Genomic DNA, 14,640 nt, shown 5'->3' on the forward strand with positions numbered 1-14,640 from the left:
TGCTACCATCAACAAGACGTCAGCAGGACAGGTAACGGGTGCTTGCAGCCTCTAATCTCATGGAGGCGTCGCGGCCCCACCCAGACCGTCGCCACCAGACTCCTTCAGTGGCTGGGCCGAGGCGAGGGCTGGGCGGCGACCTCATGAGATGATGGCTTGAGGGGAGATGGTGATGATGTTAGTAGTAATAGTCACAATAATGATAGTAGTAGTAGTAGTAGTAGTAGTTGTTGTTGTAGTAGCAGTAGTAGTAGTAGTAGTAGCAGCAGTAGAAGTAATAATAATCAAAATCATCATCATCATCATCATCATCATCATCATCATCATAATAATAATAGTATTAATAATAATAATAATAATAATAATAATAATAATAATAATAATAATAATAATAATAATAATAATAATAATAATAATAATAATAATAATAATAATAATAATAATAATAATAATAATAATAATAATAATAATAATAATAATAATAATAATAATAATAATAATAATAATAATAATAATAATAATAATAATAATAATAATAATAATAATAATAATAATAATAATAATAATAATAATTTTAGGATTTTTGCAAACCTGAAAGTCACAAGGCTGCCTCGGAGAAAGAAAGCTGTTCAGAAAACCTCCGTCCATGGGGTGAAGGCTGCGGCGGCGAGGGTGACATCCAACACCTCTTCGGCGTCCCTGCCGCGGCGGCGCGTCCCTCCCTCGCCGTGAAGGGACAGGAAAGGGAAAGCGTTTAGAATTATGATGCAGGCGTCCCTGCACACTCTTCATCATGCCTACACTGCAACAGCAAGTTCCTGAGACTATTGTATCGTCACAAGACTCCCGCCACTCTAAAACATATTGTCAAGCCAGACGAAAATTCACTCAACAAAACACGCTGCCTTGCTTAATAAAAAAAATATATCGACGTTTTTTCACTTGAATGATTTATGAAAGAAAAACACAGGGTCTGTCGTTAAAAAAGTGGTTTCAAGGATGAAAAAGGCTAACCGGATTAGTATGGGCGACGGTCAAGGCAAAGGCTACGGGCTACGGGCCTGCAGGGGCGGCCTATATAAGCCCGCGTGGCCGCGTCCTGGCACCAATCGCCCTCCACACCTCACATCATGAAGCTCGTGAGTCATCGAGGAGGACAACAAGGAACTTCTGTAGTTCGTTATATTGGAAGAAGTTTGACAAAACCGCCAAGTTTCGTTCAATTTCGTAATATGCTGCGTCTCCTTTCCAGGTAATCCTCGCCGCCTTGGCTGCCTTGGCCCTCGCCGCCCCCAGGCCAGACTCCTACAGCGCCCCGGCGGAGGAGTCCAGTGAGGAGGTCATCCCCATCCTGAGGGACGACCGTGTCCACGAGGATGACGGCCGCTACACCCTGGACGTGGAGACTGGCAACGGCATCGTGCTCTCCCAGTCCGGCTCTCCCGACGGTCCCGAAGACTCCATCATCAAGTCCGGACACTACTCGTGAGTATAAGCCGCCTCCGGGGCCGCTGGAAGCAGGACACACACGTGCCGCGGTGGCCCTGGCTTCCTTTACACACTGTTAGTGGCGCCGCAGCCGTGACATACGTGTTTTGTGGCGCCCTGGCACCCTGTACACAATGTCAATACTTAGGTGTTCTGTGCCGTCCTGGCATCCTGTACACAATGTTAATACTTCCACAGCTACACCGCCCCCGACGGAACCTTCGTTGAGGTCAAGTTCGTCGCTGACGGCAACGGCTACCAGCCCGAGTCTGACCTGCTGCCCGTGGCCCCCGCCTTCCCCCACCCCATCCCCCAGTTCGTGCTGGACCAGATCGCCTTCGCCGCCGAAGAGGACGCCAAGCGCGCCCGCGGTGAGCTGGACTCCGAAGAAGCCGAAGAAGGCGAAGGAGACGACGCCCCCTCCACCTCTTACGGAAGCCCCGAGTAGAAGGATGCAAGGAGACAGTGTACATCTAATTTATTATGCATGAATGGTAATAAAACAGCTTGCAAAGAGTCCATGTTAGATTTTCCCCCGAAAGAACATAAGCTCTTATCCTGAAAACAGTCTGTTGAGGAACAAATAATACAGTCAGTCATTAGCGGAGGATTATCTGCACCAACATTCAGAAACTGCCAGGGCAGCAAAGGTCTCGCATACAGGACAGGGATCAGGCGTCTTTACTTTTTCATTAGGTTAAATTGGCGATGGTTTTCTGCATCTCTAAACACGCCTCTACTACACCCATTGTCAGAGACGCGGGCGTTAGTGTATCTGAGGAACACTGTCGCTTCCTCTATGGTGATGACGGACAGGCTAAAACTTCCAGATCTGATTCAACTCTATTACTTCACTTTTTTTTCTTCTCCTAGTGAAAGGTTCGTTGTCTAAACACCAAAACGTTCAACGGGGCGAGAGACGGGCTGGCACAACGGTCCCCTTAGCACTGCCCGACACGAGGCCCGGTCTCTCCATGCAAAGGACAGACAGGTCAGAGGATGCAAGAGACAGAAAGTTACTCTGGAAAACGACCCAAAAGAAGAGTCTAGGCATGTCAGTCTTTATGATTTACACTGAAAGACATTGACACTGGGATTTATACTGGGATTTAAGTCTAGAATTTTAAACAAGAAAAATAATTGGGAATTTACACCTACAAACATTGACACTGGGATTTATACTGGGATTTTAGTCTAGAATTTAACACTAGATAAATAATTGGGAAGAATCTACATTGAAAACTTTTGGGATTTACACCTACAAACATTGACACTGGGATTTACACTGGAATTTTACCTTACGATTTTACACTAGAAAAAAAATATTGGGGAAAAAATACTGTGAAAAATAACCCCAAAAATGAAGAACTCCCATTTCTTCACCCTCTGACGTGGATAATAGGTGAGTCAATATGTTTTTATCTATTATTTCTTTTACGTTTGGCTTGTGACACCGATAGGCTCTCTTGTTGGGGCCTCTTGGTTGGGTCTTAGGTCGGCATTGTTACGCTTTGGCTTTCACATCAGTTATTTCTAAAGGCCAAAATGAAGATCAATCGGGTTCTTATGAGCGTTATTTTAGGTTCATGGTACAGAAGAAGGGCCAAGCTACCACCAGGGTCATAAAATTACTCCTGGAAATGCCCCAAACTTCTACGAAAGCCTTGTTAAATATGTGTGCGTGAATACATCCCTTACCCCGTTAGTGGCACAGGCAAATGTTATATAGTGGCGCCATTCTTGCTTGGCTCTTGCTTGGCTCCCGGAGATTCACTCGATCTTCTTGAGAGAATTTTGTGTGAGTCTGGGTTCATGGGTGATCATCGGGGCAGCTTGTGGTTTGTTCTCGGCCACTCGGCGATGACTGAACGTTGTCAGCTTGTAGCGGCGGGCGGGACTTGAACCCGGGCCCTCTGCGACACATTGCCCGATCGCTGACCACTCAGCCACCGCCCTCTCAAGAAGAGTTACGTTATCTGATGTGCAAGCTCATAATTATATTAGATTTTTTATAGCTCGGGAGGACCGCCGGGGGTATGGACGGCGAATGAGTGAAGCGACGCACCCCCGAATGTATGCTCCCAATTAGTTAGTTAGTTTCAGCAATATATTCGCAACAATTTTTCATCGTTTTGATGTGCTAATAAAAAATTTACTTGTGCACCCATAAATGTATAAGAATATGATGTTACAAGAAACTTCCTCGATTAGAAACCACTGGTGATAAATAGAAGACAGTCATATGTGAGTGTTTTTGTGTGTGAGCGGGAATGAGTCGTTCATCACGGCTGGTCACGCGCTGGACTCGTAATCGCCAGCCAGTACCCTCCAGTGTGTGTGTGTGTGTGTGTGTGTGTGTGTGTTAAGAATGAAGAAGAAAATATTCGGAAATTATTTAATTGCTGTTTTATTACCATTCATGCATAATAAATTAAATGTACACTGTCTCCTTGCATCCTTCTACTCCGGACTTCCGTAAGAGGTGGAGGGGGCGTCGTCCCCTTCTTCGCCTTCTTCGGAGTCCAGCTCACCGCGGGCGCGCTTGGCGTCCTCTTCGGCGGCGAAGGCGATCTGGTCCAGCACGAACTGGGGGATGGGGTGGGGGAAGGCGGGGGCCACGGGCAGCAGGTCAGACTCGGGCTGGTAGCCGTTGCCGTCAGCGACGAACTTGACCTCAACGAAGGTTCCGTCGGGGGCGGTGTAGCTGTGGAAGTATTAACATTGTGTACAGGATGCCAGGACGGCACAGAACACCTAAGTATTGACATTGTGTACAGGGTGCCAGGGCGCCACAGAACACGTATGTCACGGCTGCGGCGCCACTAACAGTGTGTAAAGGAAGCCAGGGCCACCGCGGCACGTGTGTGTCCTGCTTCCAGCGGCCCCGGAGGCGGCTTATACTCACGAGTAGTGTCCGGACTTGATGATGGAGTCTTCGGGACCGTCGGGAGAGCCGGACTGGGAGAGCACGATGCCGTTGCCAGTCTCCACGTCCAGGGTGTAGCGGCCGTCATCCTCGTGGACACGGTCGTCCCTCAGGATGGGGATGACCTCCTCGCTGGACTCCTCCGCCGGGGCGCTGTAGGAGTCTGGCCTGGGGGCGGCGAGGGCCACGACAGCCAGGGCGGCGAGGATTACCTATATACATAATACAATTTTAGTTACGGCAAAATTTGTCTTAAACTTTGTGTTCCGTCTTTTACTACTCACAATATGAAGAGACAACTCTGCTACTGTGGATACTTACAAACTTCATGTTGATGGAGCTGGCACCGGTCTGACGAAAATATCCCCTCGCTTGTCTTATATAGTCCGGCTGAGCAGCCACCTGTCCCTGACCTTGAAGTTTTTAACCAACCACTTCACCACACGTTCTCTAGGGTGGTGATCCGACTTGCTAATTATGTGGCCACCCTTCTGTCCCCTAATGGTTACTTTTCCTACATCTCCAGCGCAGAGGGAGAGACTTGCTAACACTGGCGCCTTTATAAACGCGTTTTTTTTCACAAACGACACTTGATATCATTAATGGACACTTCCACTAACGAGACCGGTTTTTTCTGTGTAAGATGAATGACGGGTTCACATAGGCCGGCGAAGGTGACGGTCAAGGTGAAGCCGGTCCCAGCTGAGGGGCGCCACAGCTGCCCTATATAAGGGAGGGACAGCCGCTGCTCAGCATCAGTGTCCCGACACAGCTCTCACCATGAAATTTGTGAGTCCTCTGCGATGCTGTACTTGTTGAATGTTATTGTATTGTAAAGTCAGTGAATTTACCTTTGATAAATACTTGAAAAATCAATTTCTTGTTCTTCTTCAGGTGATCCTCGCCGCCCTGGCCGCCATGGCCCTCGCCGCCCCCAGGCCAGACTCCTACAGCGCCCCGGCGGAGGAGTCCAGCGAGGAGGTCATCCCCATCCTGAGGGACGACCGTGTCCACGAGGATGACGGCCGCTACACCCTGGACGTGGAGACTGGCAACGGCATCGTGCTCTCCCAGTCCGGCTCTCCCGACGGTCCCGAAGACTCCATCATCAAGTCCGGACACTACTCGTGAGTATAAGCCGCCTCCGGGGCCGCTGGAAGCAGGACACACACGTGCCGTGGTGGCCCTGGCTTCCTTTACACACTGTTAGTGGCGCCGCAGCCGTGACATACGTGTTTTGTGGCGCCCTGGCACCCTGTACACAATGTCAATACTTAGGTGTTCTGTGCCGTCCTGGCATCCTGTACACAATGTTAATACTTCCACAGCTACACCGCCCCCGACGGAACCTTCGTTGAGGTCAAGTTCGTCGCTGACGGCAACGGCTACCAGCCCGAGTCTGACCTGCTGCCCGTGGCCCCCGCCTTCCCCCACCCCATCCCCCAGTTCGTGCTGGACCAGATCGCCTTCGCCGCCGAAGAGGACGCCAAGCGCGCCCGCGGTGAGCTGGACTCCGAAGAAGCCGAAGAAGGCGAAGGAGACGACGCCCCCTCCACCTCTTACGGAAGCCCCGAGTAGAAGGATGCAAGGAGACAGTGTACATCTAATTTATTATGCATGAATGGTAATAAAATTCTCTGGAAAAGTATCTCTCTTTTTCTTTCATTTCTGAACAACACCATATACATAACAACAATTCATATGACTATTACTCCAGCGACAAAGTTTCCTGTATGCTGAAAGAAACGAAAAAAATAGCTTCTATGGCTGGGCTGTTACATTACTAAATGGGAACATCGTCTCTCGTATTTTGAGCTGCTGGTGGCGATGAGGCCTGACCAGGGCCACAAGGTAACGGCGGCACCACCTGGCTATGTATCTCTGTACAACCTTTACTGGTGGGTTGCTGTCGGCAGGTGTTTCAAATTTCTACTGCCTTATTTCTATAGGTGAAACAGGCAGGCGAGCGTAGAAACAGACATACAGACAGACAGGAGACAGAGTGACTTTTTTTTTAACTTTTGTGCGGCTTATAGCTCCTGCAGGCTCTCTCGAGGTGCCTGGTGGATGGCCTCAACCCGTTAGTGCCACGGACGAATTAAATTTTGAATCGTTGCCGTGATGTATGACCTGCTTGCTGACTGACTGACATTTTTTATAACAAGGGAGGCAGCTCAAGGGCAGTCAACAAAAACAACAACAAATTAAGCCCGCTAAAGGCTGCTCCAACAAAGAAAATAAACGAGAGGCCAGAAGAGAGGTCAATTTCGGGTGGCGAGGTGTCTTGATACTCTCCTCCTCTTGAAAGAGTTCCCAAGTCGTAGGCAGGAGGAAATACAGACGATGGACTTAGAAACACTGCACAGCTAGAAACACTCGACTTTAAACAATATCTACCAACAGGTGCGACGCTTTTCCTCTGAGCTGTGAGTGTACGACAGTCTGCCTTACGAGACTGTCAGCTTGTCAGATTGTCAGCGATTGAGGCTGTTCCAGAGCTTACCAGCGGAAGAGATAAAAGAATGAAGATGCTGGTTGACTCTTGCATAAGGGATTTGGATAGTATGGGGATGAGCTAGCGTAGAAAGTTGTGTGAAACGGGGCCGCAGGAAGGGGTAAGGCATATATAAGTTGAATAGAGATCATACTGAAGAGTTTTCGCCCCAGCCACCGAACATGAGTAAACAGAATCCAAAATCATCCTAAAAAAAACACAAGGGAAACAGAAGTCGACTATTTGTTATTGTTCTCTATATGCTCATGACACACTGGTCCTCGTTAGCTTTCTCTCATGCTTATTTATTTATTCTATCATTTAGCATACGATCGCATTATTTGGTTTTCCTTTATTTCCTTTTTTTCTTTGCAGGCAGATGTTATTTCCTTAGTTGTTTTTCTGTTATTTATATTTCTTTCCTATACTCAACGGATCGGGTCACCGCTGCATTACCAAGAGCATTGAGGCAGCAACGTGGGTCAAAGGCTGCTGATTACACTGTTTCTGAAGGGCAAGCCACACCCCAGCAGGACGGGAGAACTGGCGCCCAAGCTCACATATCTGACAAGGCTTTCGTAAGAGTTGTGGGCATTTCCAGGGGCAGTTTTATGACCCTAGTGGTAGTTCGACCCTTCCTCTGTTACATGAACCCAAAATACCACTCATAAGAAACCGAATGATCTCCCTTTTGGCCTTTGGAAATAGTTGATGTGGGAGTCGAAAGCGTCTGACAACACGACCTGTTATGGCCCACACTCGTAAACATCTCTGGGCCCAAGCACACACACATTGACAAAGCCTTCCTAGGAGTTGTGGGTATTTACAAGGGTAGTCTTATTAACCCTGGTGGTAGTTTGACACATCTTCGGTAAAATGAAAGTGAAAAAACTCAAAAGAACGGTTAATCTCCTTATAGGCTTTCGGAAATGGTTAAGGCAACCCTGACCCCATTTTCCCTTAGTTTTAGAGTAGCCCCCCTTAATCCTCACCCCCGGCAACCCTAACCCCATTTTCTTTCAGTACCTCTTCCATTAAACCATTGTTCTTCTCTCTATCAACATCCCCTAACTTAAAACCCTTATTTATTTATCTCAAGAATAAGTAAATGTATATGTTTTCATTTTAAGGCCACCCCCCCCCCCCCTTAATGTGAGGTCAACGGTGGTGGCTCTGTCTTGTCTAGGTCGCCTGTGACACTTAACCTTTCCTGCTTCTATGTACGGTAATCATAGCACGGCTCTTTCGTCATGCATTCCGGCATTTTTTGTTTTCTCATAGAAAAATGTGAAGGCTTAAATTTATTTGATGATAAGTGGTATTTGTGATATACAGCATCACTATTAAGTTTTTCGAATTTTCGTAATAGAGTTTGCCATCTAGTGTTTTATTAGAAAATTTAGCTAGAAATGCAGTCTTCAGGCAGAGAAGATACGAAGACAAAATGTTACTAAGAGGACAGAACCCTCTAGTTGACTAGCTATGAACGCCCCCGCGGTGGTGGATAGCGGTCTGGCTACGAACACTCGGGCCTTCTGCGTGTGCCCCCAACTTTGCCTGGCTCGGCAGTATAGAGGGTCACCCCCTTCTACGTAGTGCAGACATCTCATTTGATTTCTTTTCTCTCTCTTTTTTTTTTCTTAGCAACTGAAGAAGGTAATGTATTTTACAAGACTGATACTGCCAACTAAATATTTTGAGTATAAACATAGCACTGGATTACATTAAGTCTCTACACTGACTCGACAGCATTATTCATCCTTTTCTAAAATTACAAAGAAGTTCAGGGAGCACGATTCATATGACGAGTATCTTTCGGAGTCGCGTGAAGCCTTTGCATGGCTTCAATGACCACACACTCAGGTACCTATCACCTTGTGGAGAACGCACATGCTGCAAAAACTTCGTTAGTAAACTGTATTCGGCAGTAATTTTTAAACTAAAATCAAACAAATGCATCACGCCCCGCCGTGGGAGCACCATGACCACAGCGAGCCTTGGTCTGAGGGCCACACACCAGATAAGATAACAGCAGCATGGGGGTTGATGGATTAGAAAAGTGCAAACTTTCTTCAGTAATATATATATATTAGGTAGGTATCGTTATGACAAATAAATTACTTGTACACTTTCACATGGTGTCATTGCATCAGTTACTGGGGAGCTCCATATGAGCTGGAGGGAGCTGGGGGAGCGTAGTTGTAGCTCTCCTCGGAGGAGTCCAGCTCACCGCGGGCGCGCTTGGCGTCCTCCTCGGCGGCGAAGGCGATCTGGTCCAGCACGAACTGGGGGATGGGGTGGGGGAAGGCGGGGGCTACGGGCAGCAGGTCAGACTGGGGCTGGTAGCCGTTGCCGTCGGCGACGAACTTGACGTGGACGGGGGTGCCGTCAGGGGCAGTGTAGCTGTGGGGGAAAGAATGACATAATGATACTGGTAATGATGATGATGACTGGATGAAGAAGAATCATTATATAGCAGTGTTCGATGCCTTTTGTCCTCTGCGACACTCACGAGTATTCTCCAGCCTTCACCACGGAGCCATCGGGGCCGTCGGGGGAGCCGGACTGGGAAACGACGATGCCGTTGCCGGTCTCCACGTCCAGGTTGTAGGTTCCGTCCTCCTCGTGGACGCGTTCGTCCCTAAGGATGGGGATGAATTCGCGCTCCTCGCTGGAGTCCCTGGCGGGGGCGTCGTAGGAGTACTGGGGGGCGGCGAGGGCCACGGAGGCCAGGGCGGCGAGGATCACCTACGAACAAAACGGAACAGCATGAAGTGTGCATGAGTGTGTGTGTGTGTGTGTGTGTGTGTGTGTGTGTGTATGTGTGTTTCTTTCTGTGTGTGTGTGTGTGTGTGTGTGTGTGTGTGTGTGTGTGTGTGTGAGTGTCTTTCTGTGTGTGTGTGTGTGTGTGTGTGTGTGTGTGTGTGTGTGTGTGTGTCTTTCTGTGTGTGTGTGTATGTGTGTGTGTCTTACTGTGTGTGTGTGTGTGTGTGTGTGTGTGTGTGTGTGTGTGTTTGGTCCTGTGCACTTACAAACTTCATGTTGAGGCAGCTTGGGTTTGACTGTGGGATAGAAATCTCCGTCGGGTCTTATATAGGGCACCTGATCGTTTTGTCAGGGTCGTCACCAGAGTGTCCGGTCGTCGCCTGCACCCACGAGCTTCCTGCTCCGGCCGCACGACCATCGGGAGGGAGTTACCAATGCAGTTTTTGTTATATAGAGTATCCTATGAATTTCACTAATGGTTCCAAATTACTACTCAAACTACTACTTTCCTTCTAAGCAATCTCGATGTAGCACATGAAAGGCACATTAGTAGGTCAAGGCAAGGGGCTCATCTTGAATGGTATGTTCTAGAACTCTTGGAATTCATAATCTTGGCCAAGATGAGGCTCGAGTCGGAAGTGGGTGAAGGCAGCGGTCAAGGTAATGGCTGGTAAGAGCTGAAGGCCGGGGGTGCAGCACCGCGTATATAAGGCAGGCCGGCCGCTCACCAGCATCAGTGTTCTGCCACCGTTAACAACATGAAATTTGTGAGTACAGGAGTGACGGCAAAGAATTACATGCCTAACAAGTGTATTCACATGTTGAAACAAGGAAATAACATTTTTCTTCCGTCTTGTTTGTAGGTGATCCTCGCCGCCCTGGCCTCCGTGGCCCTCGCCGCCCCCCAGTACTCCTACGACGCCCCCGCCAGGGACTCCAGCGAGGAGCGCGAGTTTGTCCCCATCCTTAGGGACGAACGCGTCCACGAGGAGGACGGAACCTACAACCTGGACGTGGAGACCGGCAACGGCATCGTCCTTTCCCAGTCTGGCTCCCCCGACGGCCCCGATGGCTCCGTGGTGAAGGCTGGAGAATACTCGTGAGTGCCGCAGAGGCCAATAGGCATGGGACAACTTTTTGTGTGATATGATGATTTTTCTTCACCCAGTCATCATTACCATCGTCATCCTCATACCTCATTTTCTCTCTCAGGTAGGATGAAGCACTCTCTTTATTAATCCTCAACCTTTTCGTCACAGCTACACCGCCCCTGACGGCACCCTCGTTGAAGTCAAGTTCGTTGCCGACGAGAACGGCTTCCAGCCCCAGTCTGATGTGCTGCCCGTGGCCCCCGCCTTCCCCCACCCCATCCCCCAGTTCGTGCTGGACCAGATCGCTAAGGCCGCCGCCGAGGACGCCGCCCGCGACTCCTCCGAGGAGAGCTACAACTACGCTCCCCCAGCTCCCTCCAGCTCATATGGAGCTCCCCAGTAACTGATGTAAATATTTATTATTTAATATTTATTTTGACTCGAGTAAACGGACTGCAAATCAGATACATCTTTTGTTTTCACCCTATTCCCCCTCACACAAATCTCGAATGAAAGCTCCAAATATTATAATCATGAAGAAAAGCAAGTCGCAGACATTTGCTTGTCGTGGGGCCGCGAGGTCACCCATGGCTGTTGACAGGAATGACGAGACAAAAATAATTTGCCTTTGTAAGTCTTTTCGTGCCTGTTTGTGTGTTTGCCTCTTTTTGTCTCTGTCTGCTTGTCGTCGGTCGGTTCCTCTGTTCGCTGGTTTACCATGGAGACATACCAAGAAATAACTAACACTGCAGACGTAAAGCAAAAGAATGGTCGTCGAGGCTTGCAATAGAAGGTTTCCCGTTGTGTTCACCGTCTGGGACGTCCTCACCCGCTGGCTACAAGGAATGGCTACTTTTGTGTCAATATAAAGTTAATTCATTCATCGCGGGGTGCATTTTGTTATGTGGCAGCAAAACAAGCTGTTTGTGGCTGCCCGGTAACCTCCACCGAGTGAGCTAGTTAGTGAGCACACTGCGGCTACCTCTGGCTGACCTGCTGCCGCTGCGGGGCGGTGAGGAGGCGCCTGGCCTGACCCTCATGTTCTCCTTTCAAAAACTTTCCATATAAGGCCTCGTGGATGATGACCGGCGGCAAAGCTAAGTCATTATACTGGACGGTGACGCATTATCCCTTCACCTGAGGACGCTGGTGTAGCGCTTCTGAGAAATGAAGATACTGCATTGACATGACTTCAAAATACTACATTGACATGACTTCAAAATGAGCGGAGGTAACAGACGTGTGACTCATGACAAGACGCTAAAAAGGACTATTCTCGTTAGTATCATTGTGGAGAGAGGTAAAAGCTGTTGGCAATGGTGAGGTATTCTGTTTTAGTCGGGCACATGAATTTGTCTCCATATAATAAAGGATGCAAGTAATCTGGCCCTTTCTAGCGCTAGTAAAAGGTAGGACATGAATGCTATAGTCTAACCAGACACCACAGAAAGGTACAAAAATGCTAACTGAGTCTAACGCTTGTACAAAAAAATAATTATCATAGCGTATTTCTATGCAAATATTGTCGCAGTCGCCGCTAACAAAGGCAGAGGATGCGTCCGTCACCTGCTATGTACAAAGGTAAAAGATTCCTCAGTCACTGCTACACACGTACCAAAATGCCGTCTCCGTCACCCGCTTGAAAAGAAAGAAGTTGATGATGTAAGTCTCTTTACCCTTAACCTTCACCTTTCGCGGGGCGGCGTGGGTCAGGGCTGCATTCTCGACCGGTTGTCTACGAAGGGTCTTCAGCAGGGCGAGAGGTTAATTTTTTGTCGCCCGGTAAAAACGGCGAGACGGGTGTTGAAAGACGGCTGGGAGACCAACCGCTGCTCCACACACACACACACACACACACGTTGCTAGGTGAGGACTTTCCCCGCGGCGTTCCTCAGAGCGAGAGACACTATGTACCTTCAGTGGCGGCTCACGAGGCATGTCCTATAGTCAGAATGCTTGCCCGTTGCCTCCTAGACCTAGTTTCGGTAATGATGTATTTTTCGCGGTTGACGAGTCCTCATATTATTTGAGTCTTGGGTTAGACACAATTTGACGGTTAAGTGTGAAGGATCAAACAGCAGATTCTGGTACGCGTTTACTGCTTATGCGGTTGACGAGCTCACATTTTATTTGCGTTTTGGATTAGACATAATTTGATGGTTAACTGTGAAGAGCAAACAGCAGCATTCAGGCCTTGGTGAAATAGCCCCATGACAAGGGTTACCAGGCTACCGTTCTCATAACACCGAATTTCCCAGTGTCTGACGCATATCTTTCGCCAATAACACCAATAATTAACGGTATAAACAGTACTATACATGAATATCGTTATCTGTGTGAGTGCGACAGATTTTGGGGGTCAGAAATCGGCTAATGCAAAATCCTGAGTACGATAATCTGGTAACTTTCCCCGTGACCTCTGCGCCGCCCGCCCCCAGCAGAAGCGTGCCACTCACGAGAACAAAGCGTGCAGGCGGCTCAAAATTAGATTATAAACAACAAATGTGATAGGGCACTCAATACAAGGCCTACAGTACCGATTAATACAGATTCTAAAATACTCATAAAAGAACCTACAATACCAATAGATACTCGATACATGTGTTAAGCTATCAACAAAGGTAGTGAACACCCAACACAGGTATAGTATAGGTTGCTTTCTACAGGTGGTGAGGCCCGGGCAGGTGACTCACTCCCCTAGGCAGCTTGGTCACCCTACACACATACTTCTCACTCAAGTATTTGTCTACGGTCTCTTCTTTAGGGATATTGTTGCACCTCCTAGAACGTCACAACCGATTAATTTAACTGATTTATGAAGTATATCTGGATAAAGTTTAAGTGAAGTAGCTACATGAGCCTTAGGATACTGCAACTTTTCGCAATATCAACCTCTTCGTATCACACACACACACACACACACACACACACACACACACACACACACACAGACTTTATACATATAGCCTATTAATTCATACATACATTCATAATCATAAATGAATACATACATACATACATACATATACGTCCATGCATAAATACGTATATAAAGTCATACCTTCTAGATAATTTGTCACGTCAGTACAAATTTTGGCGCCGTCCTGCCATCCCCCTGGCGATGAGAGAGTGCACCAACATCAGTTTGGCTGTCAGTCGTGTTGTGAGCAGAACTAAGTGTGTAACGCAGTGTGTTTGCTACGATTCCGGGCGATTAGCGCGACCTTCAGGCAACTCATCCGCTGGGAAAGTGTTCCAGGTGGTTCCCCGCGGTGAAGGGTTGTCTGACAGGTGTGAAAGGGGCAGCCGTAACCACCGGCGGGCGGGGCGTGGTGGCAGCCTTGGCCATGGCTGGGTGCTGCGGGTACTGGAGGTCGCGGCAGAGGGCGCCACCGCTGCTGTGCTCGGTAGTTGACTGCCGGAGTGCTGCTTGTTGTGGTAAGTGTTAACAAAATTGCTTAGTAACACTATTCTGTACTACCAAACGTCGTCTGTAACAATGATGGAGGGATGAGCTACAGACTTTTTTCTAGTAAATCTCTTGAATAACGAGCGTAAATAACATGCATGCCAGCGCGCATTTTGCATACAGCTACATTTATATCTCATTTAAACCATCGTAACGGCCACAGTGTCGGCATTGTGCTCTTCTCTGAAGTGAGCGCGTCCGAAGGAAAAAAAATGTTATGTCAGTGTTAAGCTCTAATTGATCTCCACGATTCGCGCTTCCTACTTTTAATCCCCGACTCATGTTCTGTTCTTCATTGCTCCAAGGTACATTCCCACGGTAGATGAAACAGGTAATGTGAAATATCTGCAAGGTGTCTGCAGGATAGTTGCCCTTCATCCTGGACCGGCACTAGCACAACCCTAAA

General features: G+C 48.1%; 3 protein-coding genes across 7 annotated transcripts; 2 read left to right on the plus strand and 1 right to left on the minus strand.

Moving 5' to 3' along the window:
• The first annotated feature begins 1,057 nt into the window (after positions 1-1,057).
• On the plus strand, positions 1,058-6,062 carry LOC126987691 (cuticle protein AMP1A-like). 3 transcript variants are annotated; one of them, XM_050844822.1, is made up of 3 exons: positions 1,058-1,139; positions 1,253-1,485; positions 1,687-2,004. In XM_050844822.1, the coding sequence occupies exons 1-3, from the start codon at positions 1,131-1,133 to the stop codon at positions 1,934-1,936; spliced, it is 492 nt and encodes a 163-aa protein (XP_050700779.1). In that variant the 5' UTR covers positions 1,058-1,130; the 3' UTR covers positions 1,937-2,004. The 3 variants fall into 3 exon arrangements, with proteins under 3 accessions (XP_050700779.1, XP_050700780.1, XP_050700781.1); XM_050844823.1 differs by lacking the exons at positions 1,253-1,485; positions 1,687-2,004 and adding exons at positions 5,309-5,541; positions 5,743-6,062 and having other exon boundaries at positions 1,090-1,139; XM_050844824.1 differs by lacking the exons at positions 1,058-1,139; positions 1,253-1,485; positions 1,687-2,004 and adding exons at positions 5,099-5,203; positions 5,309-5,541; positions 5,743-6,062.
• Positions 3,880-10,104, minus strand: LOC126987690 (cuticle protein AMP1A-like). Of its 3 annotated transcripts, none has more exons than XM_050844821.1 (3): positions 9,941-9,964; positions 4,394-4,626; positions 3,880-4,192 (listed from the first exon to the last, which is right to left on the minus strand). In XM_050844821.1, the coding sequence occupies exons 1-3, from the start codon at positions 9,947-9,949 to the stop codon at positions 3,949-3,951; spliced, it is 486 nt and encodes a 161-aa protein (XP_050700778.1). In that variant the 5' UTR covers positions 9,950-9,964; the 3' UTR covers positions 3,880-3,948. The 3 variants fall into 3 exon arrangements, with proteins under 3 accessions (XP_050700778.1, XP_050700777.1, XP_050700776.1); XM_050844820.1 differs by lacking the exon at positions 9,941-9,964 and adding an exon at positions 4,736-4,886; XM_050844819.1 differs by lacking the exons at positions 3,880-4,192; positions 4,394-4,626 and adding exons at positions 8,976-9,311; positions 9,421-9,656 and having other exon boundaries at positions 9,941-10,104.
• A 178-nt stretch (positions 10,105-10,282) lies between these two features.
• Positions 10,283-11,228, plus strand: LOC126987693 (cuticle protein AMP1A-like). The gene is made up of 3 exons (XM_050844826.1): positions 10,283-10,441; positions 10,538-10,773; positions 10,934-11,228. Exons 1-3 carry the CDS (start codon positions 10,433-10,435, stop codon positions 11,166-11,168), a joined length of 480 nt encoding a protein of 159 aa, XP_050700783.1. The 5' UTR covers positions 10,283-10,432; the 3' UTR covers positions 11,169-11,228.
• Positions 11,229-14,640: the final 3,412 nt, after the last annotated feature.

Source organism: Eriocheir sinensis, chromosome 66 (genome assembly GCF_024679095.1).
Source record: "Eriocheir sinensis breed Jianghai 21 chromosome 66, ASM2467909v1, whole genome shotgun sequence".
Lineage (NCBI taxonomy): Eukaryota > Metazoa > Arthropoda > Malacostraca > Decapoda > Varunidae > Eriocheir > Eriocheir sinensis.

What these genes read in the sequence shown, in the direction of transcription:
- LOC126987691 (XM_050844822.1), top strand. An exon ending in ATCAAGTCCGGACACTACTC is followed by an intron (nt 1,486 to 1,686) that starts GTGAGTATAAGC and finishes ATACTTCCACAG; the next exon opens with CTACACCGCCCCCGACGGAA.
- LOC126987690 (XM_050844819.1), bottom strand. An exon ending in GTGAAGGCTGGAGAATACTC is followed by an intron (nt 9,312 to 9,420) that starts GTGAGTGTCGCA and finishes TTTCCCCCACAG; the next exon opens with CTACACTGCCCCTGACGGCA.
- LOC126987693 (XM_050844826.1), top strand. An exon ending in GTGAAGGCTGGAGAATACTC is followed by an intron (nt 10,774 to 10,933) that starts GTGAGTGCCGCA and finishes TTTTCGTCACAG; the next exon opens with CTACACCGCCCCTGACGGCA.